The sequence below is a fragment of the Pteropus medius genome, unplaced genomic scaffold (assembly GCF_902729225.1).
Source record: "Pteropus medius unplaced genomic scaffold, Ma_sr-lr_union100, whole genome shotgun sequence".
NCBI classification, from domain to species: Eukaryota; Metazoa; Chordata; class Mammalia; order Chiroptera; family Pteropodidae; genus Pteropus; species Pteropus medius.
The window spans coordinates 13442187-13463070 of record NW_024340699.1 but is presented as its reverse complement, the minus strand read 5'-3'; the positions used below and the strand labels follow the sequence as shown (position 1 = coordinate 13463070).

General features: G+C 46.7%; 1 protein-coding gene across 2 annotated transcripts; it reads left to right on the top strand.

Annotated features, from left to right (window-relative positions):
* The first annotated feature begins 3637 nt into the window (after positions 1 to 3637).
* On the top strand, positions 3638 to 18816 carry KDELR2 (KDEL endoplasmic reticulum protein retention receptor 2). 2 transcript variants are annotated; one of them, XM_039880188.1, is made up of 5 exons: positions 3644 to 3866; positions 11147 to 11247; positions 14187 to 14345; positions 15444 to 15696; positions 16827 to 18816. In XM_039880188.1, exons 1-5 carry the CDS (start codon positions 3776 to 3778, stop codon positions 16859 to 16861), a joined length of 639 nt encoding a protein of 212 aa, XP_039736122.1. In that variant the 5' UTR covers positions 3644 to 3775; the 3' UTR covers positions 16862 to 18816. The 2 variants fall into 2 exon arrangements, with proteins under 2 accessions (XP_039736133.1, XP_039736122.1); XM_039880199.1 differs by lacking the exon at positions 15444 to 15696 and having other exon boundaries at positions 3638 to 3866.
* Positions 18817 to 20884: the final 2068 nt, after the last annotated feature.

Sequence of the window (20884 nt, the reverse complement as noted above, 5' to 3'; positions counted from 1 at the left end):
GAGATCAGTGAAATAAATTATACTTGCCTCTGAGCGGTCCAGGATATTAAAAGTGGTCTCAGATATTTACACTTACCAGGTGGTAGAAGTCTTTGAAATATATAACACTTGCAAAAACCACATTACTTAGTTACCCAAAACTGCAGGTCCCCAAAAGAAATGTCGGTAGCAGGAATAGCGAGCCATTTCTCACTTGCTCAAGAAATTCATCCCAAATCCTTGATTAGCCTTTCCTTATGCTAAGTACCAAGTGATATTTCTGAAAAATGCGGTATAAATGGACAATAATAACGCTGATTCAGGAGCTGAACTCCTGAGTCATAAGGGGTCACAGGTATAGAAGACATTTTTATTAGGTCAGTTTCTTCTCATGTTCGGTGGAAAAACCCATCCTGGGGGAGAGTCAGGCCTGTGGTCCCTGGACACAAGAGTTTCTGCCTAACTAAAGGCTGGGTGCTGAGTTCTTGTGTTTTTTTCTGGGGGTCCCAACATTTCCAACACTGCAGAATTCTGATCCTCACACCATTCCGAATTGTCATTTCTTGCTCCACGTCCCTTCCCCCTCGGATCATTTTCATTCTACCTCAAGTAAGTTTTTCACCTTAGAATTTTTTGGAGTAAGAATCTGTTGGTAGGAAATTCTTTTAGTTTTTGCAGCTGAAAATGTCTTATCATCCATGTTCTTTTTGTCTTTGAAATCTCTTAAGCAGATTGCCTGGGGTGCACATCAGTCTGGGCATACTTATTTGGCAATAAAACTGTTTCATTCTTTTCTACATTTGGAGCAGAGGTTTTACTGGGTTTGTAGGAGATTTTATTTTGAATGATATGTCCCCCGACACTTACTGTTAATGCATCAGCTGAGATCGCATTGATCTAAGGCTCGATGGGGCCTGGAATACTGCTTTCCAAGATGATTCGCTCACATGGGTGTCGACAGAGTCTCCAGTTCCCTGTTGGCTGGTCACAAGAAGACTCAGTTTCTTATCGTGTGACCGGCTTGAGTGTCCTCAGGGCCTGCAGCTGGCTTCCCTCACAGTGAGTGATCTGAGACAGATAGAGGAGGAAGCAAGAAAACCTTTTATGACCTAGTCTTGGAGGTGACATGACATCACCTCTGCCATATTCTATTGGTTAGAAGAGAGTCACTAAGTCCAGGCTACATTCAAGGGGAGGAGATTAAGCTCCCTTCTTAAGGGAAGTGTCAAGTAATCTGTGTACATATTTCAAAACCACCAAAACCATGAAATACAAAAAGTACCAACAAGTTGGTTAATTAGTGTCACTGATTCAAAAAGCATCACATGCTAGTCCCTGGGCAAGGAAACTAGAAATGCCTTGAAATCTTGCAGCTTTTATGTGAAATAACTTGATTGGGGTTTTCCCAGATGTGACAACAGTCCTATCAAATCATTTTTTTTCAATCAGTCATGCTGGAGAAAAGAACATTTTTCTATTCTCTCTAGGAAATATTTCAAAAATCATTGTCAGAGTTGGGATGGGTGAAATGGGTGAAGGTGGTCAAAAGGTACAAACTTCCGGTTATAAAATATAAGTCTTGAGACGTAATGTACAGTATGGTGACTGTAGTTAATACTACACTGTATATTCGAAAGTTGCTGAGTGAGGAAATCTTAAAAGTCATCATTGCAAGAAAAAATTGTACCTGTGTGGTGATGAATGTTAACTAGACTTATCATGGTGATCGTTTCTTAATATATACAAATATTGAATCACGTGGCACCCCTGAAACTAATATAATTACAGTTCAATAAAAATATAAAAAATAATTAGTGTCTGCACTATTAAAGTTAACCCGGGAAGAATATCAATAATAACACACACACACACACACTATGACACACACTGGCTGTCAATAATAATACGGTAATATTCATGTGAACAGGTGCCCAAAGAGTGTGCAGTGAAAAAAAATGCAGGAAAAGAGTATTACAGATATGCGCAAGATCATTAGTTAGCACAGGTATTATGTTATTTTCTGGCTTCTGCGCTGTTTGTGGTATCTATCTGGCTTCAGGGGTGAGCGACCAGTTTCACGGGGACAGAGGGCCCCACACTCAAGGTTTTATGCTCCGCAGTCGCTGTCTTACAATTCTTAAGAATTTATCTTTGAATTTGTGTTTTGCATGCGAGGTCCATTGAGACAATAGAGTACGCAACAGGGGCGTGGCTCCTGCCTGGTTCCAGTTCTGCTGCCTCCTTACCTTCTCACCATGGGTTCTTGGCTGTCTGCTCTCCGTGCCCCTGGCAGCCTTGCTTCCTCCTCTCTGCTCCTGCCCAGTGCCCGCTGCCGCTTTCCCCTTCGGTGGGTGCCCGGGTGCAGGTGTGGAGTGGGTTCAGTGGTGTTAGAGTGGGTCTGGTTGAGCCTATGTGCCCTGCGGCCTCTCTGGGCAGGTCATGGCAGTGGCCAGCCCATTCTTTGGTGATCAGCTTGGCAGGGGCAAGCCCGCCGCCCATCTCTGATCCAGGTACCTAGTGTATCCTGGCACCTTTGAGGGTGGCCCTCTGCCATGTTTCGAAGTGGTGGTACATGGGAAAGGGAGATGCTTGGTTGGACCTCCCTGCCCTAGCAAGGTCAGCTGGAGGGAGAGGGAACCAGCAGCCATCAGGAGCACCTGCACACTCCATCTAAGTCCAAGGCAGACCCTGGCTCACTGGAGCAGCAGCACTGGCCCATCCAGTATCCCCATGTCCAGTGGTGTGCTCCCCTAGGCTGCACTGAGCCAGGGGGAACGGACCCCCTCTTCCTCCTTCGAACCGTCCTTCCTACGTTCCTGGGTTTGGCCTGCGTTCATCTCTCTGCCCAGCTCCAAAGCACCCTCCATGGACAAGCCATTAAATACGAATCGTGTGCTTTTAGAGATTCTGCATCCATGGTGAATGCTCTGATATTTGCCTTCAAAACTGACATTGACCAATATAAACACAAACAGTAAAATTCATGATCATAATTAAAATTTTTTTCTTTACTTAGAATGACATTAAACAGCAAACAGGAAACACCCCAAGTGGAGAGAGACCGCAAAAGACAGAAAGAAGTTTTATATTTTAGTACTTTTAACAGAATTTCCCCGCCCACCCCCACCCCCCCGCTTTTGAACCGGGGGCCCTATGTTTTCATTTTGCACTGGGCCTCGCAAATTATGCGTAGGATCCTGTTAGCTTCATTCCATTAGTGATGTCCTGTGATTTATTTTCTCATCCTACAGAACTGTTCACTTTTCTAGCTAATTTTGCACCCTTTCTCAAAGAGACCCCCAGAGAATAAAATCTTGAGACCTCCGCATAAGCCGCATCCTCCCTGACATCCCCAAGATCGACCTTATCTTGAGCGATGCCATCTGGACTTAATTTTTATTTTTCTCTTACACTTTTTCATACAGTAAAGCAGCTCTTAAGATTGGTGGGAGGAAAAAGATCGCTCGCAAGCGAGTGCCGTTTCAAAAACTAAAGGAAATCGAGGAGAAACCGGAAACCCAAGCAAAGGGAAGTCGGTTGAGGGGTCCGGGTACTCGGGAGCGGAGCCAGGGAGCCGCGGAGCCCGCTCTCCGCGCGGGGCCCTTTAAGGGGCGGGGCGGGGGCGGGGCCTGGCGTCGACCCGCTCTCCCAGAGTGCCCCGCGCGCGCGCGCCGGCAGTTCGGCCACGTCCCTGGCCACGTCGCGCCCGTTCTCGCCATCTTCATCGCTTCCTCTTTAGTGGCCACCGCCGCCTGAGCCGCCGAGCCCCGGGGCCGCTGCGCCGACCGCCGCCGCCATGAACATCTTCCGGCTAACCGGGGACCTGTCCCACCTGGCGGCCATCGTCATCCTGCTGCTGAAGATCTGGAAGACGCGCTCCTGCGCCGGTGAGCGGCGGGCGAGGCCCCGGAAAGGCTCGGGCGCGGGGCCGGGTCGCCCGGAGGACCCGCCGACGTCGGCCGCCCCACAGCCCGCCGGCCCACGCTGGCCGGACACACCCCCTCGGCCGGGCGGGCGGGCGGCCGGGCCCTGGGGGGCCTGCCACCCCGCGGGGTGGGTGCTCAGGCCCGCGGGGGTGTCACGGCGCTGGGCCCCGCTCCGCATTGGGTCCGCGCCCGAACTTGAGCCGTCGGCGCAGAGGAGGCGCTAACCTGGCTGCGCGGGGCTCTGTTCTGCTTGGAAAGTTTGGACGGGGCTGGGGTCTGGCGGGCGCGCCGCCTACCCCGGCTTTAGTGGGCGCTTCTCCGCGCGGCCGAGCCGGAGTCCGGGCAGCGGTCCGGAGGTGCGGGCAGCCCGCGAATCAATGGCACGGGCCGCGGCCAGGTCGGCCTGACGTGGCAGCCAGGCCAGCCCGGTAGGTGGGGCGGGCACGGGGAGAGGTCACCAGCTCCGCACTCTGCTCCTGCGAGCACTGGCCTTTAGGTTAGGGCGTCGGGTCCGACCTGTCCTTAGAGTTCTGCCCGCTTCACCCTAACTCGGGTCCAGGGTCACGCCCGCGACGGAAGAGGGAATGGAGGGAGGTCTCTAAGCGAATTTGGGACAATTCATGCTGCTTTCGGAAACGCAGTAGTCAGACTCCGAGTGCCTTCCGCTAATAACGGGTTCCTTTAAATCTGCGGCGCTCGCAGGTACCGCCGAGGTCTCGTGTGGTCCCCAGTAATTCCTCACTCCACGTCACCAGTGAGTTGGCGACTCCCTCCTCGGGAGTACACGTTTCCTGCCTGCATTGCTGGCAGGCAGTGAGATGATTTCTTATCGCCGTGGACTTGTGAATTTTATTAAACCTAAAAGCTTAAAAATGGCGAATTTTTAAATGATCTCTTTAAATGTAATGTCTTCCTTAAACTTATTTTTAGTGTCATGGCCTCAGCGAAGTAACTTTTGATGAATTCAATAACTTAATTTTTGCAGAGGCAGTAAAAGATGGAGTCCTAAAGGACCTGGGTGGCAGAGATTACATTTACGCGATTGATTTCTAAAAATTTGCGCATCTAAAGTAACACCACATGTCTGCTGCCTTCAGGCCTCACCTGTCTCCCTGGAACATAGCTGCCATCCAGGAAGTAAGCAAAACCAAAAAAGACCTTTGAGCAATCAAAGTGGATGTTACAAAGTTCATGTACCGAAACCAGTGTGTCTGGCTTGAAAGTGATCTCTCAATTTCTATCATAGTTCTAAGAGGTTCAGTTATAAGGTTTCCAGTGACAGCGAAGTAATTGCAGTGATTGCGATAGTTGACATTTAAGTGCTTGCTGTGTACAAGGTTGTGACCTACACCTTATATGGCATGTGGTCCATAAAATAATCCTATGAGGTGGGTGCTCTTGTTCCTATTCTGTGGAGGGGGAAGCTGAGTCTAAGGGAGGTGAGAAAGTTAGTGGTAAAGCCGAGGTTGAAGCAGAGGCAATCAGTAACTAGGATTTAAGGATCTTGAGCAACTGTCTATTTGGTGCAAGTAATTTTGGTTTAAACGTTTGATACCAGACCCATTGTTTAGGTCATTTTTTTTGTGGCACTCTGAAGTTTTTTTTCTTGCTTTATTGAGAGATAATCGATGTATGACATGGTTTTAGTTTTAGGTGTACGACATAACGATAGATGTATGTAGTGCAAAATAATAATCACAGTAAGTTTTGTTAACATCTATCACCGCAGATAGTTCAAGATGTTTTCCCTGCGATGAGAACTTTTAAGATCTACTCGCTTAGCAACTTTCACGTATACAGTACAGTATCGTTCACTGTAGTCACCGTGCTGTACTCGACATCTCCAGGACTGACTCATCTGATAACTGGAAATGTGTACCTTTAGACCACCTTCACCCATTTTGCCCACCACCCACCCAGGAGATGTTATTTTTAATCTTTATTTTTGCTCCAAAATCTTAATATTCCTACAGTTAGCCTGTAGTTACAGGGTATTATTAAACTATTCTCATTGTCCGAGTTAGGATCATTTTAGTTCTTATATGTGAGATTTTCCTGGCCTTTTAAAAATCAACATCACCAAGATCATTTCTTCAAAATGAAATGCTAAATTTGACGAGCTGTTTTGTTTTTCCATCCTAAATTATAGACTTGTTTAGAGACTTTTGAAAGAGTGAGAATTTGATATGAGTTTCTCAAATAACTGGAATAGGAGACGTGTACATCCAGGTTGTGTTTCTCACGTTGAAAATACTGGTATTGGGGTTCATTTTTGGAATATGGCACCTGTTTTGAACATGCTTGCAGCTACAGGACCACGGGTCTTTTCTCTCTTAGGGTCAAGGGTGAGGCAGGTTAGTGAGGAAGCTGGAGATTCTGTTTTCCTGACCGTCTAATTTGAGGATGGCTGCCTTAAAGGACTTGATCTAGGTTTAGCTGTGTTTGAATTGGCATTCTCTTATGTCTGCCATTGACATTACAGAGAGGTGCCCAAATAAAGTGTGAGATTCTCATATTCCTGAACAGTCATTGCAGCTGGATCCACAGTATGCTGAAGTTGTCACTTTCTTGTCCTAAACACTGACCTGGATAGCCTTGGGAAAACAAGCCTGAGTTTGTAGATGAAGAACTTCCTGTCTACATTTTCCTGTAGTTGATAGTTATTCATAACGCTGTGTCTATTATGCTTAAATTACTAGTGGAATCCTTCTGAGAGCCACGAGTCCCGGCCATCCTGCCCTAGTCTCTCCTCTCCCTCCTCCACCTCTTGCTTAGATTGTTGTTATGTAAGTTGTGGACTTTTCATCCTACCCAATGTGACAGGAATGTACCAGTTTCCCTGCATTTGTCATAATTGGACAGTTTATATTTTTGAAGTAAATGGAAACACCTCATCTTTTATCATCATTGGGTACTTCAAAAAGCTTTTGCATGACATTCCAGCTCCCTCTTTGTAGCAGCTGTCATCTCTGTTTTTTTGTGTGTGTGTCTTTCGAGTACTCATCGCTCTCAAACATTTATTGACCACCCACTATGTGCGAGGCACTGGGGAGACAATTCAGAGCAGCAACTTGTAGCCGTTAAAGTTTCTGCTCTTAAGAAAGCTGCAATTTAGTTGAAAGAGTAAGATATGTAAAAAGATAAATATAGAGGGTATTAAACCATGTAGGCTGTCAATCCTAACTGAAGTGGCAGGAAGGACCCCAGGGAAGGCTCCTGACTTTCCAACAAGCATGTGGAAGGCCTCTGTGAGGGGACATGGAAGACTGCCAAGGGACATGGAAGATGACCTGAATGTACATTCAAACCATGGTCCTGCATAGGCCCTGGCGAGGAAGCAAGATGATGCATCTCCCCACATTCACTATTAATTCAGAATATCCTCAAAGTTAAAAGACAATAAACTGAGAGAAATAATCTGCAGTGTACCTAAATGACAAAGGCTTACTATCCAAAATAAAATACTCCTACAAATAAAAAAAAAACTGCCAGAAAAATGGACAGAGTTGACAGTTCACAGAAGAATGACAGAAGGCCTGTCAAGCACGAAGGGATGCCCAGCATCACTAGTAGTTAGGAACTTGGATATGCAGACAGCGGTGCACGCCATCACTTTCCCACTGGGTGGGGAAAAAAAAGAGGTTTACGACATCTAACGTAAGCAGTGTGTGAAGTAAAGGGCATTCCCACCTGGTGTTAGTGAAATGTAAATTGGCCCAGCCTTTCTAAGTGGAAATTTGACAAAGTACCAAAACTTAAAGTTTCATATATTTTGCAGCAGCAATTCTAGGGAATCTGAGCGACAGAAACTGTAATATGTGTGAATAAACTATGTGTAGGCATACAGATGTTTGTTGTACCTAAATAACTACAAAACACTTTATAGATGCAGGGATGTTCGTGCAGTATTTGTAAGAACAGAAATTGTGGACAACCAATGTTCATTAATGGCCTAAATGGTCGCACAAATGTTGCTATATTCACACTGGAACGCCATGCAGCCATGAAAAAGAATGAGTAGAAAAGGGGCTTAAAAAGTCCTGGAAAGTTGCGCTTAAAATGGAGGCAGAGGGGTAATTGAAAAGGTCCTTTTGCCTTTTATTCCGTATATTTTAGCCCAGGTGGAATTTTTAATAAAGTAGCATGGATTTTGTTGAAAGCAAGAAAAATGGCAAAACACTATAGTAAGAGCTGTCATTTATCAAACATTTACAGTGTGGCAAGTACAGTATATAAAGCACTTTTTCCAACAGCCCCACAAAGTTGGCATAATTTGTCCCCATTTGGCACATGCAGAAAGTGAGGTTTAGGGGACCAAGTGCGTAATGGGCCCAGGCCCACAGGGGCTGAGTTGAACTCAGATCCCCTGGCGCCAGAGCCTCTCTGCCTGAGTCGCAGGAGTCAGGTATGAGTGTTCCTGACTGGCTGCTGCCTGCTGGGGGTCACGGCCTCTAGAGAGTTCCAGATCCACCGAGACTGTGGCTTGCAGCACGGCGCCCAGGACTCTTGTTGAATGCCGCTGTCCAGATTGTCCTGGCAGTCTGGTTTACAGTGCCTGGTTGCACCCCAGCTGTTAGCAGGTCAAAGATAATTCGTGGGAAGCTTTTCTGTTTGGTCAAGGGCTCTGTGCTACAAATCAGTGGGAATATAAGGAATGCAACTTTAACCTGCAGCAAGATTTAAAGTAACATCTAGTGGAGTGTATCGTTGGGCTTTTATTACACTTAACTCAGCCCAGTGGGAAGAGACAAGAATGGTGTTAAGTTTAATGTCGATTCCCATTTTACAGATTATACTCCTCACGTGGATATCTCGTGCGCTAGGTATTGAGGTGGCCGTTGCAGGAACGGTTAGAGGGAGTATTCTTGAGCACTTGTCACCTGCTAGCCTCACACTTTCCGGTCTCAAAAGGAGAAACTGATGATAGATAGCAGCCCCTCTGGCCTCGTAGCAGGTGTCTCCCTGAGGGAGAGTCCTGCCCCCCCCCCGCCCCATCCTCAGCTGGGACCCCTGCCTTCCTGTGAGGACAGGACAGTTTTTCTGCTTTAAAGGAAAAAGCTGCTACTTACTATTCAGAATCCCAGGCCAAGAAGAATGGGGTAGGACTGTGCTTGTGCCCTCAGATGTCCAGCATGGCATTTCCTGCATGGATTCGGCACTGTGGGACAAGCTCCAGGCCACACGCTGCCTGTCCCTCTCTGCCCCATGCTCTGCTCAGGGGGCTCTCCCACCCTCTGACTGCCAGTAAATTAGGGCAAAGCCCAGAGCACATCACCTTACAGTCATAGCGACACAGCATGACTTAGAGACTCTTTGGAAGTATGACCTCAAAATAACACAAAAATGAGCATTTACCCTATGACATGAAAGAAAGATGAATTCCATTTTCTTTCCGTCCAATTGTTCATTCCGAAGTATCGCCTTAGCCCCGCTGTGCGTCAGGCCCAGGCTCAGCACCGATAATACGTGTTCCCGGCCTTTGGTGACCCCACGTCTGGCAGGGGTTGGGGGAGAGGGGCGACAGGCAACCAGGTAGTCGCAGTGCGCGTTGCGAGTGCTGTAATAGGGGCTAGGATCACAGCCGCATGGAGCGGTTCCCATGATGTGCTCGCCGCCGAGTGAATAAAGTGCACTGAGGGACACGTCTTTAAAGATGGCTTCCCAGAGGAAATGATGTGTGAGCGGTTGCAAAGGGGAGTGGGAACAGGGACGTGATAGTCTCCGATTTCTCGAATCGGAGTGCTAAAAATCAGAACAAAACTCCAATCGGCCTGGCTTCCAAAGTTCCATTAGGATAGACGCTCTACAACCAAATTTGCCTGTGTGTGTTTTATAGTTTTTATTTAAAATATTGGAAAGAACCATGTAGGAAATTAACTGGAAATTTATCTCTGAAGGCTCCAGCCAACATCGGATATGAACTGCATGCTCCCTGTCCCCCGTCTTGTCTTCTCTCTTGTTTTCTATATCAGTGGCAGCCTCATTGTTTCTTCTTTGGGGTCTATAGGAAAGTAAAGTTCCTCATTACTGGGGAAAAACTAAAAGAAGCAGACTTACTGCATCTCCACCTTTAACGCTTGAAATTGGTTACCACTGATGGGTGGGGGGCTGGTCAACTTTTCCTTCAGTTTCTCCTTAGGCGTTTTTGTGGATAGGCTGGAATGGCAATTATTCAAACAGAAAGTGACCTTCTTAGATCCAGGCATTTAGTTTCAACAGGCTGCAAAATTGTTCAGTAAAATATTGTTTGTAAAATATTTTTATGCAGTTTTTACATTCTGTAGGAGTATAATCATAATTTGGGTACAGCGACATTTCTGCTAAATAACATGCTTAGCTAATAAGTCTAAGGGTGTGAGGATTTAGTGAGTTCTTTTATGAATTCTCTGAATTCCCCAACACTTAAAATCTAGTTCACAGTTAAATATTTGGCCAAAGCTCAGTACATGCGTGTGACCTGGACTTCTCCAGCTGGGTCGAGATGTGCCACAGCTGTGCCCCGGAGTTGGGTGGTGGTTGGAGGTGGAGCATTTCAAGGTGTTCATCAACAACAACAACAACAAAAATGCTGCTTTCAGAGGCTGGCCCTGGTAGCAGGTTCCCGCCCTTTTGTGTGGTGTGGGGTTGGTTGTGTGGCAAATCTAAGAGATGAAATTTTTTAAGAGTCTTAAGTCCAAGTAAACGCTGCTCTCACAAAGAGAAGGCAGCTGGGAGGCCGTAACGCTACCCACCTGATGCTCAGGTTCTTACCTGAAGCCAGTTCCTCATCTCAACTGATTCGATCCCAGCTCCAATCTGAAAGGTTTTCACCGTGAGGGAGTGTTTGAAATGGAAGGGAGAGAGCTAAAGGGAACAGACAAATTACAACACTAAAGCATCTCAGAATTTTTGAAGTTTATTCTTCCCTAATGACATATTTGAGGAATACAGTGTTCATTTGAACAACACACATCCTCGCATATTGGCTGTGGCATAATGAAGTCACTTTCCTGTAATCAGCCCATTATGGTAAGAGAAAAGTTGTTAGAATCTCGCCAGAGGAGCGTGATCTAGAACATTACGGGAAAGAAGAATGAAAACCGCTCTTGTGTACTTACTTAGTCAGCCCGGACATCAGCCTCTGGCGCCCGGTCGCCCACTCTCCAGATCTGCGCTTCCTGCGGGTAGTGTCTGCGGGCAGTGTCTGCGGGCATCGCAAAGCTGGCCCAGCCTTTCCTAACATTTCCCTTTTGTCTCTTTAGGTATTTCTGGAAAAAGCCAGCTTCTCTTTGCACTGGTCTTCACAACTCGTTACCTGGATCTTTTTACGTCGTTTATTTCATTATATAACACATCTATGAAGGTATCGTATGGCATCCAGTGGAACGTATTTCATCCATAATTCACAGACCCATGGAAACTCTTATCATTAAGCGGATTTTTTTGGTTTCAAAGCAGTATCTGTTTAATTAGTGCATTGCACTTAGAAATTTTTTAATCTTAAGCTCTTTGAGTACGGTAAACTTCTAAAGCTCTTGATAACCCTATAAGACAGAGGAGAACTGTTACATTTTCAAGCAGCGGGAAGTTACAGACTCCCCAGGGAACCCAGCAGGTCAGTTCCGAGCGAGGAATGCGCCGAGGCGCTGTGGCATCTCGTGTTGCCGCTCTGAGGGCCTGAGCAGAGGCATCTGCTTTTCTTCTTTTCCCACCAGGCCCCTCTTTCTTAAACTTCTGCCATGCGTGCCATCTTTATTTTGCCATGCCTAAATAACACCTGCGCCATAAGTTACTAAAGATGTTTTTTAAACCTTTTAATTTGTCCTAAACATTAGTGTCCATGGTAGTTTGGTATTCTTATATTTTTCCTGGTCTGCATTAAAACACATACACCCGTGAGAATTCAGAGTGTTTGCACACCCCTGACATCTGCGTAGCACTGGTGGTACGCACTCCACGCTTGGAGAAGCCTCGGTTCTTTTGCACACTCTTGAACTCATGCTTGTGAACATACACAGGACCGGGCACTTCCCCAGCATCGAGGGCAGGGCAGAAGACAAGCAGGAGTCTGGTCGCTGGGGAGAGTAAGCCAGTCATCTCAGCACTGAACGAGCGGCTGCAGTTTGTGATAGGTGCTCTGCAGGGAAGTGGGGGGCTCTCAGAATGTGTGACAGGAACCCGACTTCTAACCCCCTCCCTCATGCGCTGAGTGAGCACCTGTGTGCCGGGCACTGCCGTAGGTACCTGGTCGTTGGCACCCCCAAGGAGGTAATGTTTCAGCTGAAGCCCCTTGGTGGGGCATTTAAAACAACTCCCCAACACTTGTGTCCAAAAGCATTTTCATCAGCACAGGTCAAAGTAGACAACACAATATTTGAGTCTGCGGCCTTTACTAAAACGCAAACGTGAGCTACCTTTGATCATTCTTTTCTTCATTACTAAATGATAGGAGCCTAGTAATCAGGAAATTGGCTTAAAAATGCCCAGGTCCCTGCTTGTCCAGGCCGGTTAAAACTGCAGGTGTCAGAAACCCCTCAAGATACCTAGCTTCCAGAGGAATCCTCGCTTTGGTCTAGTTTCCAAGTGTGTCCTAAAAATCAGGAATGAGAGCTGAGATTTGTGCGTGCCTAGCTTTTTGCTTTCAATGCCAAACTCTGACGAGAGGAGAGCAGCTGCTTTCCCCAGTGGCCGCGACCCCTGCGGGTGACTTGATCTGGGCAGGCTCTGGGCTGGCCGCTGAGGAGGGAACCTGCCACCGTGTGCCTCTGCTGGGTGGGGACTCTGTACACAGATTTCGTTTATACATGTAGATTATCCATTATTTTATCCATATGCGCGTATACACACATTTGGGTGTGAAAACTCTGACAGTGTAAGAGGCTCAGCTTCCTCGATTGTTTTTGTGGTTTTTTTGGTACTTCTTCGCCATATGGGCATGACCAACAATTCGAATACGTGTTGAGCATTTATTTGCCAATATAACGTCACAGTGAGGTGCCAGGGACAGTTTAGTGTCTTCGTTTTGTTTTGCTTTGAAGCATATGACAGCCCAATGATCGCTTTCATTTTCCTATTCAGGAGTTTGCCCACACGCTGCCCCGATGCCCCGATTAAGTTTCGCAGGGTCATTTTCCTAAGAAATAGTACCAGGCAGTGTGGCCCGCATCCCACCTGTGTCTGGTCATGGGCTGAACCTGCTCTGAGGTTTTTTTGGGCCTAAAATTTGCCAGTCCGAAAGTGAGTGTAATTTCAGAATATCAGGCTTATGGGTCAGATGAATATATGGTATTTGACTTTTAGATGTGCAGGAACATAAAACGTAATTGTAAGCCCTCGAACAGCTCTGCTGCTACGCAGCTGAAATTGTTCCATTGTCGGCAGCAACATTTTACAATTTACAAATCATCACTTACTTTTGGGTTTTGTTATGTTACCAGACAAAATTTCATAGTAACAATCTGACTGTTCAGTGAGTGTTAAAGTAACAGTTTAAGTAAAAACCATCCTTGTGAAGTTTAACATGAGTTACATTGTTTACCTTTAGAGAAGCACTAGCTTAGAAATATGATGTTGGAAGGAAGGAAGTTCATTGGTTTTTGACTGCATTGAACTTTTCATTCATTTTTTTTCTTCAGCTACATTCTGATAGTTTAAAGTGGGATTAAAAATACATTCTTTGGCAGTTTCTTACAAAGTTAAACTTCAACGTAACATGTGATCCAGCAGTCCCACTCCTAGGTACTTCCCTGAGAGAAATGAAAAATTACGTTCACACAAAAGCCTGTACGCAAATTCTTAGCAGTTGTATCCACCATCCCCCAAGCTGGAAACAGCCCTCCGGTGGCTGCAAACTGTGCCACAGCAGGCAGTGGACTGCTGCTCTGCAGTGAGAAGGAGCCTGCTGTGTGCCAGTACACGCAGCAGCATGGTCGGGTCTCACAGGCGTTATGCCAGTTGAAAGAAGCCGGTCTTAAAGGTGGCATACTGTACGATTCCATTTATGTAACATTCCAGAAAAGGCAGAACTGCAGGGACCAAGGGCAGATCAGTGACTGTCAGGGGTTAAGCCTCAGCAGAAGGCTTCACCACAGAGGGGCAGCAACAGAGAATTTTTTGCAGGTGATAGCGCTGATCTCTGTCTTGATTGTGGTGGTGGTTATATGACACATAGACTGTATCCCCCCCAAAAAGTGAATTTTAGTATATTTAAATTTTAAACAAAAACAGGGGTGATGTAGAAAGCCAAGGGAATTAGAATAACGATAGGTCCTGATGACTTCGTGTTTTTTCTTTCATTTGAAGCTCATCTACATCGCCTGCTCCTACGCCACGGTGTACCTGATCTACATGAAATTCAAGGCAACGTACGATGGGAATCATGATACGTTCCGCGTGGAGTTCCTGGTGGTCCCTGTGGGCGGCCTCTCGTTTCTTGTCAATCATGAGTTCTCTCCTCTCGAGGTTAGTTAGAGTTTCTTCAGGGCTCATGTCTGGTTCCCTAAGGAAATAGTCCTGTTTGTGGATAATGTGGGGTTCTGTTTTTTTTTTTTCGGTTTGTGCTTCTGGTGCAACATATACTGTGTCAAGGAATTTGGTGTAAATGAATCGTGGGCAAGAACGAAGCCCCCAGGTGGCAGGGCATCTGCTGACAGCTTATTACTGACTCCTCTAGAATATAAACTTGGCCTCTGTGGAACCAGACACGGTGCCCTGCCCGTCTGTGGTTTTGGTGAACATCATCATCTCCCCGCTCTAACCCTGCTGTCGCACATCGGCGCCTTGTCTGCGAGTCCCCTGAGCGGCGCGGCTGCACCCCTCGACCTTAGGAAAAGCGGTCTGCGGGGCCGTGGCTGCTCCTGAGTGCCTCGTCCTTCCCTTAGCATCCAGGGGCGATTCAGTTACCGTGCTTCTCGTGGCCATCTAATGGGTGCTGGGAGTGCCTGGGCTTAGTGTACTCCAGGGGGACTGCTCGCGAGTCCTCCTGGTGAGTCCTCCCGTTGTCCATGTGAATGAGGCACCATGTTGGGTGGAGTTTGCATAATGACCACTCCGCTTGCACTCATCGTTGATTTAACCACTCCCTCAAAGCCTAAGGAATAAGAAAATCGGTGAGGATATTTGGATAGTCAGGAAAAGAGACCAACAGGTGAGGAGAAATAGCAGTGAGCGGGGAGCGGGACCTGGTTATCAGTGTGGGGTCCACTCTGGCGGAGAGCTGGGTGACCCCGGACCCTAGATGTGGAGTGGGACAAACTGGTCCAGGGGAAGCATCGTGTATGTAGATTCACGGCAAATCGTACAGGGAAGACCGTGACGTTGGAGAGACGAGGTAGTGAAAAGTCAAAGAGGTAGACCAGGTGATCCGGCTTGTCACTGGGAGCGTCCGTGCCTCTTATTTGCAGCTTAGGTTCCTGTGATGTAGGAAAACTCCAAGCTCTACTGTCCCAGGCTCTGATGGCCCGACTCCCGCTCTCTGCGCTGCCCCACAGAGGACAAGCGTGTCTCCGGTGGTCCCGTGGTGGGCACTGGATTCTGACAGAGCGTGTGTTTCTCCTCCAGATTCTGTGGACCTTCTCCATCTACCTTGAGTCGGTGGCCATCCTCCCGCAGCTCTTCATGATCAGCAAGACCGGGGAGGCGGAGACCATCACCACTCACTACCTGTTCTTCCTGGGCCTCTACCGCGCGCTCTATCTCGTCAACTGGATCTGGCGCTTCTACTTCGAGGGCTTCTTCGACCTCATCGCCGTGGTGGCCGGTGTCGTCCAGACCATCCTCTACTGCGACTTCTTCTACTTGTACATTACTAAAGGTGCGTCTCCGCATCCTGCCTGCTCTGTCCCTACAGCAGGTGTGGTTTTGGGGGCTTCGCAGCCCGGCGCGCTCCTGACCTGGCACCAGCTCTGTGAAGCAGAACCGGCTGCAGATGAGCGTTTCAGTGACCGTCAGACTCTGGGCCGGGGCGTCAGTCTCCTCTCGCTGTGGCGTTACTGTGTTTCCACGATGGCGCGTTTTCATTGTGGAAGCAGTCACCTGAGATCCCGCCACTCAAGTCATCATCGTTACTGTTTCTGTACATCTAATTCCAGATGGTTCTCTATGCACACACAGATACGCGATTGAAACTACACCTGCTGCGCCATAATCTCTTTTGCCCACTCATATTTTTTCATGTCAGTAAATAGAAATCTATGTAATTTTCAGTAGGCGTAGTATTTCATTATGTGTCTTACCGGAGTTTACTCAGCCCCCTATGCATGGGTAGTCTGGCTGTCACTGCTCTTTTGCTGAATATGTTTTGAAATCCAGTGCATAAATCAGCATCCTTGTAATGTACATTTTTGCATTTATGTGAATGTAGGACATGTGAATTTCACAAAAAATCTGGTGAAAGCTATGGTCCTTGCTGAGGAAGAAAAATGCACATTTATGTATATGCACACAAATTTATGCATCTAGTTTGAGGGGATTCATAAGCCCCTGAAACCCAAACACAGACCCCAGGCTAAGAACCTCTGCTATACAGTAAAATTCTGGGTGGCGGAATTGCTAGGTACAGATCTCTAAATTTGATAGATCTCCGTACATTGTAACAGTTATTTTTTCATATATGCTGATTGGGGTAGAAAGTCATGATGGCTAAAAGCTGCTGTGAATTTAGTGACAATACTAATCAAATTTGCATTTCTTAAATACAGTTGTTTTGGCATCTAGTACATGAAGAAAATTTTAGTGTACGTGTATAGTAAATTTTCATCATTAAGAGGCCTTTGTTTATTGACACCAAAATCAAATGAGTGTTGGTTGCCCAAAGCTTATTTCCTTGCATCTTACTAGGTAGTATCTTGAGTGTGACAGACCTCTGGGAATGAGAAGCAGGGAACTGTATGCTTGTCAATATCTGTAACCTTCTGTTTTCTCTTCCTCTCTTTCCAATTCTAGTACTCAAGGGAAAGAAGCTCAGTCTGCCAGCGTAAGTGCCAAAGACCATCACCAGCATCTGTCCTTCAGGGTGCTCGGACAGAATTCTTACCACAGCAAAGGCACAAGATGCTTGATACGGAAAATCAGAAACTTAACTCTTTTGTTGCAGATAGTCATCAGTGGCTCTGGAAGAACTCAGAGAGAAAGAACCAGAAGGTTTCTGTTTAATGCGTCTTGCCTTATCTTTTTTTATTACTATGTACAAAGATTTTTTTACACAAAGAAACTTAATGCTGTATTAATAAATTCAGTGTGTAGCCTCAATTGGAGTAGTTCCAAAAGTGAAGATTTTGTGAGAAATAGTGCAAACCTTTTTTTTTTTTTTTAATTCTTCGAAATGGTTGATTCTTTGTGTCTGCAATGAAATTGTACTCCTTGACAGTTGGTAGATTACATATTCTTCTGTCTATCAAACCTGCATTCCACTATATTTATTTTTTATTTTTTTGCCAAAAGATGAGTCATGTTTGTTCGAAATCTGAGACACTATGTTCGATTTGGTAAATCTGTTCAAATTTCTTCCCACCTGATGTGGGAATCCTTCCTCGGACGTCACAACACTACATTTAAGGCTGGTAAGGATGATGTGCAAGTCTTAACGGTTTTGTAAGATTCTGAATGTCGATGGAGTCCCATTTGAAGGTCACCAAAGGTGCCTGCCCTCCTCCCCCCATGGGTGTGGAAGAAGTCGGTGGGCAGGGGTTCCTAGCTGCTTGCCATCTGCGCATGCGATGCGAGGGCCATTTGTGATTATTTTGGGTATCGGACTCTACCCCTAGGGGACTAGAACACAAGTAGTTACCTATCACTTTACAATTCCAAAAGATGGCCGCAATCATGTCCATGCTCAGAATCAAACGATTTTCCATGTCACTTCCAGGTAGTAAAATGATTTGCATTTTTTTAAATTGGCAGCACCAATCACCATTCCTTATACTCTTACCTTTTTTTTTTTTTTTACTGAGCTCTTGCATGATTTGTGTTACCACCTTAATAAACATTTTATTAAACATAGAATAAATTGTCTTTTTTTCATGAATTAGGCTTTTGGAATATCCTGTGTCAGGATGATTTCTGTTTTTCAATTGGCAGCAAGAGCTCTAGATAGCGCTGCAAACATTATCTACTCAATATTCTAAAACTATATTTTGTGGAAAATTTGGAATTTTTCCTCCTGGTTTTGCCATTAGGTTGATTTGCTACATTTTTTTTTTTTAGTTATGCAAAAGCATATGACTTTGTTTTTATGTGATGCACCATAAGTGTTAAAAGTGTTGAATACTAACAGTGCTTACTACAAGAAGGATGGAGTATTTTTGCTTGCTGCATTAAAATACCTTGAGGAGGGAGCTGGGCGGGTTTTATTTTTATCTAGTGTGTCTCTTAACATCTCTCTCCATTGGCTGTGTGATTGCATAGTTTAACCTCCTGTCTACCTCTCTGTTTGCTTCCTCCCTTGCCTCATGGTTTTGCTTCTGTGTATCGGTGTCTGTCTTTTCCAGCATCTCAGTCTTGGTTTAGTTTCTGTTTTCATCCTCTTTGGAAGTTTCTGAGAACGTGGAGGAAGCAGACTGACTGCTTGCTGCCCAAACTGGGGTGGTGGTCTCGCACATGTTTTTGTGCATGTAAGTCCAACTCAAGCAGGGCTTTGTCACTGGCGGGGAGAGCACAGATGCACAGGATGAGGATCTGGGACCTCAGCACGCCGGCTGACTTAAGTGACAATGCCTTCTCTTGTCATTCTGCCCAAGTAACAATAAAATTGTCTAAGATGTGACCACCGTTTTGTGCCCAACCAGGATGACATCTTAATAAGGTGCCTAAGTGGGAGTGTGGGGTTAGGGCAGCGTCCTCCCGCACGACGGAAACAAAGGCCTCGTGTGACACACCTTAGGAAGCACTGTTTCAGTTACTCTCACTTCCTGAATAAAGGTTATCAGGTAATTAATATTTTTATTGAGCTGTTTTATTTGTGTGAATTTTTTTTTAATGTAAGCATGAAGAGAAATAAAGCAAAATTAAATTTGCCCACTAAGTGATAACTGAAAAGCTGCTGGCCGTTAACTGCTTACAGACACCACCAGTCCGTTCCCCGTCCTGTTCAATCACAGTGTTACTAACACTTCCTGCTGCTTTATGGTCTGGTCAAGAGAGAAGATCGAGAAATAGGTGGCAAAAGGAAGTTGCAGGTTTAAGGCCTTGGGAGGAAACAGCCCAGCCTTTCCAAAGATGCCACCAGATTGACCGACTTTCTGGAAAGGTTGAGCAGTGATTTCCATTCAATAGAAAGTGATTTGTGGGAACCTGAGTAAGTCTTGGCTCCTCACACACTCCAGCTCTGGGACCCTGGGTTTAGCATGAGCTTCGTTCCCCTCGGTTGCGAACCGAGACAGACTCCTGCTGCCGCATTCCCATGAAGTAACAGCGCATGTGGGGGAAACAAACAGCTTGGTGCACATTAAGTGCTTACACCATGGCGACCCCCCTTTACCCTCCCTCCCTCTGTGCTTAGCTTGGGACAGCTGGCCGGGTACTAGTTCTGGCAGGAGTCTCTCTGGCCATAACATTGGTCAGCTTTGCCCTTGGGAGAGTAATGCATCTATAAAAATTGATTCCTAAGGTACCTTCCTCAACTACCCATCAGAGTGAGGTCTGATGACGGACGGCCAGATTGCACTGGGGCTCCAGATGGTTTTTTTTTTTTCCCTGTGTTTCGCCCTCTAGTGGCTAAATGTGGAATTCCCAAGGAACCTGCTCTCTGCGGGTATGTGCGGCACCGCGCCCCCTGCACACCTGATCTGGGTTATCCTTCGCAATGCGGAGTCTGCAGGTACTGTGGGTATTTCTCCTGCAGTTTTGAAACAATTCCCTCTTTTATCCCTGCAACTTAAAAGCAAATTGTAGCCTAATACAGCAGTATTCCTTTTAAACAATGACAACAGTACTTTTTTTTTTTTTTATAACTCTAGAATACTCCGTATCTCCTAGTTTCGCCTCGGGCACTTAAATGGTGAGAGTCTTTAGTATTTAATAAGTGTCTATAATAGCAGTGAACGAGACCGACAAGGCGCCTACGCTTTTGCCACTTACACTAAGATGGGAGGATAAAAGTAAGGGAATGGGAACAGATGCGTGTGCTGTTTTAGATAAGGTGGCCGGGGAAGGCCTCTTCGACGCAGTGACATGAGCTGAGGCCTTAAAGAAGTGATAGAGTGACCTGGGAACACCTGCAGGAGGAGCATCCTTGGCAGAGGAAACAAAAGCGGCAGGGGGGGGGGGGGGGTGGGGGAAAGCTTGACGTGTTTCAGGGAAGAAAAAAGGCCCAGGCAGAGGGGTGATGGAGAGTACTAACCCTAACTGGGGAGGCAGATAAACACTCATTTGCAGATTTGTGATGTGTAACTACCAGCGAAAGGCCTTTGCGGGAGCTTGAAGTCTATTTTCTGCACACACCTCAGCCTTGCAAGATCCAAGCGGAGAATGAACTTGGTCTGACGGTCCAACGAGGTCCCCCGGCTGCTGTAGGAGGAATGCATTGTAGGGGGAGGCAGGGCAGAATGAAGAATAGCGGGGAGACGAGGGACAGTGGAGGTGCCGGAAGCCAGAACCTACGGCACTGAGTGACGGCCGGCTCGGGAGGAAGGAGGGCCGATCAAGCTATTCCCAACCCCAAGATGACAGGTGGTTTCAGGCTCTGAACTCCAGAAAGGTCTCTTGTTCTCCTGACCGTGGGATGCACAGAGTGGACAACTTCGCCACGGGCCTGGGGGCCTATCGATCTGGCATGAACCGCCAGGTCCGCCTCCAGATCGTGGGTCTCTGGGCGGGCTAATTCCTCCGAACCAAATGAGTCCTTATCTATAAAATGGAAATATCAGCAGAACGGACTTCGCACTCGTGCGCACCTGAGATAAAGTCCGGGCGTGTCCACAGGTGCCGGCGGCGGGCGCCAGGCTGGGCCGCGGCGTGCGCATGCGCCGCGCTCCGCCCTCGGGCGCGCCTGCGCGGAGTCGCGG

Bases quoted from the DNA above. Each gene is read 5' to 3' on its own strand.
- KDELR2 (XM_039880188.1), top strand. From the start codon at position 3,776: ATGAACATCTTCCGGCTAACCGGGGACCTGTCCCACCTGGCGGCCATC. The intron at 14,346-15,443 runs GTTAGTTAGAGT...TTTCTCCTCCAG, and splicing joins ATGAGTTCTCTCCTCTCGAG to ATTCTGTGGACCTTCTCCAT. The intron at 15,697-16,826 runs GTGCGTCTCCGC...TTCCAATTCTAG, and splicing joins CTACTTGTACATTACTAAAG to TACTCAAGGGAAAGAAGCTC.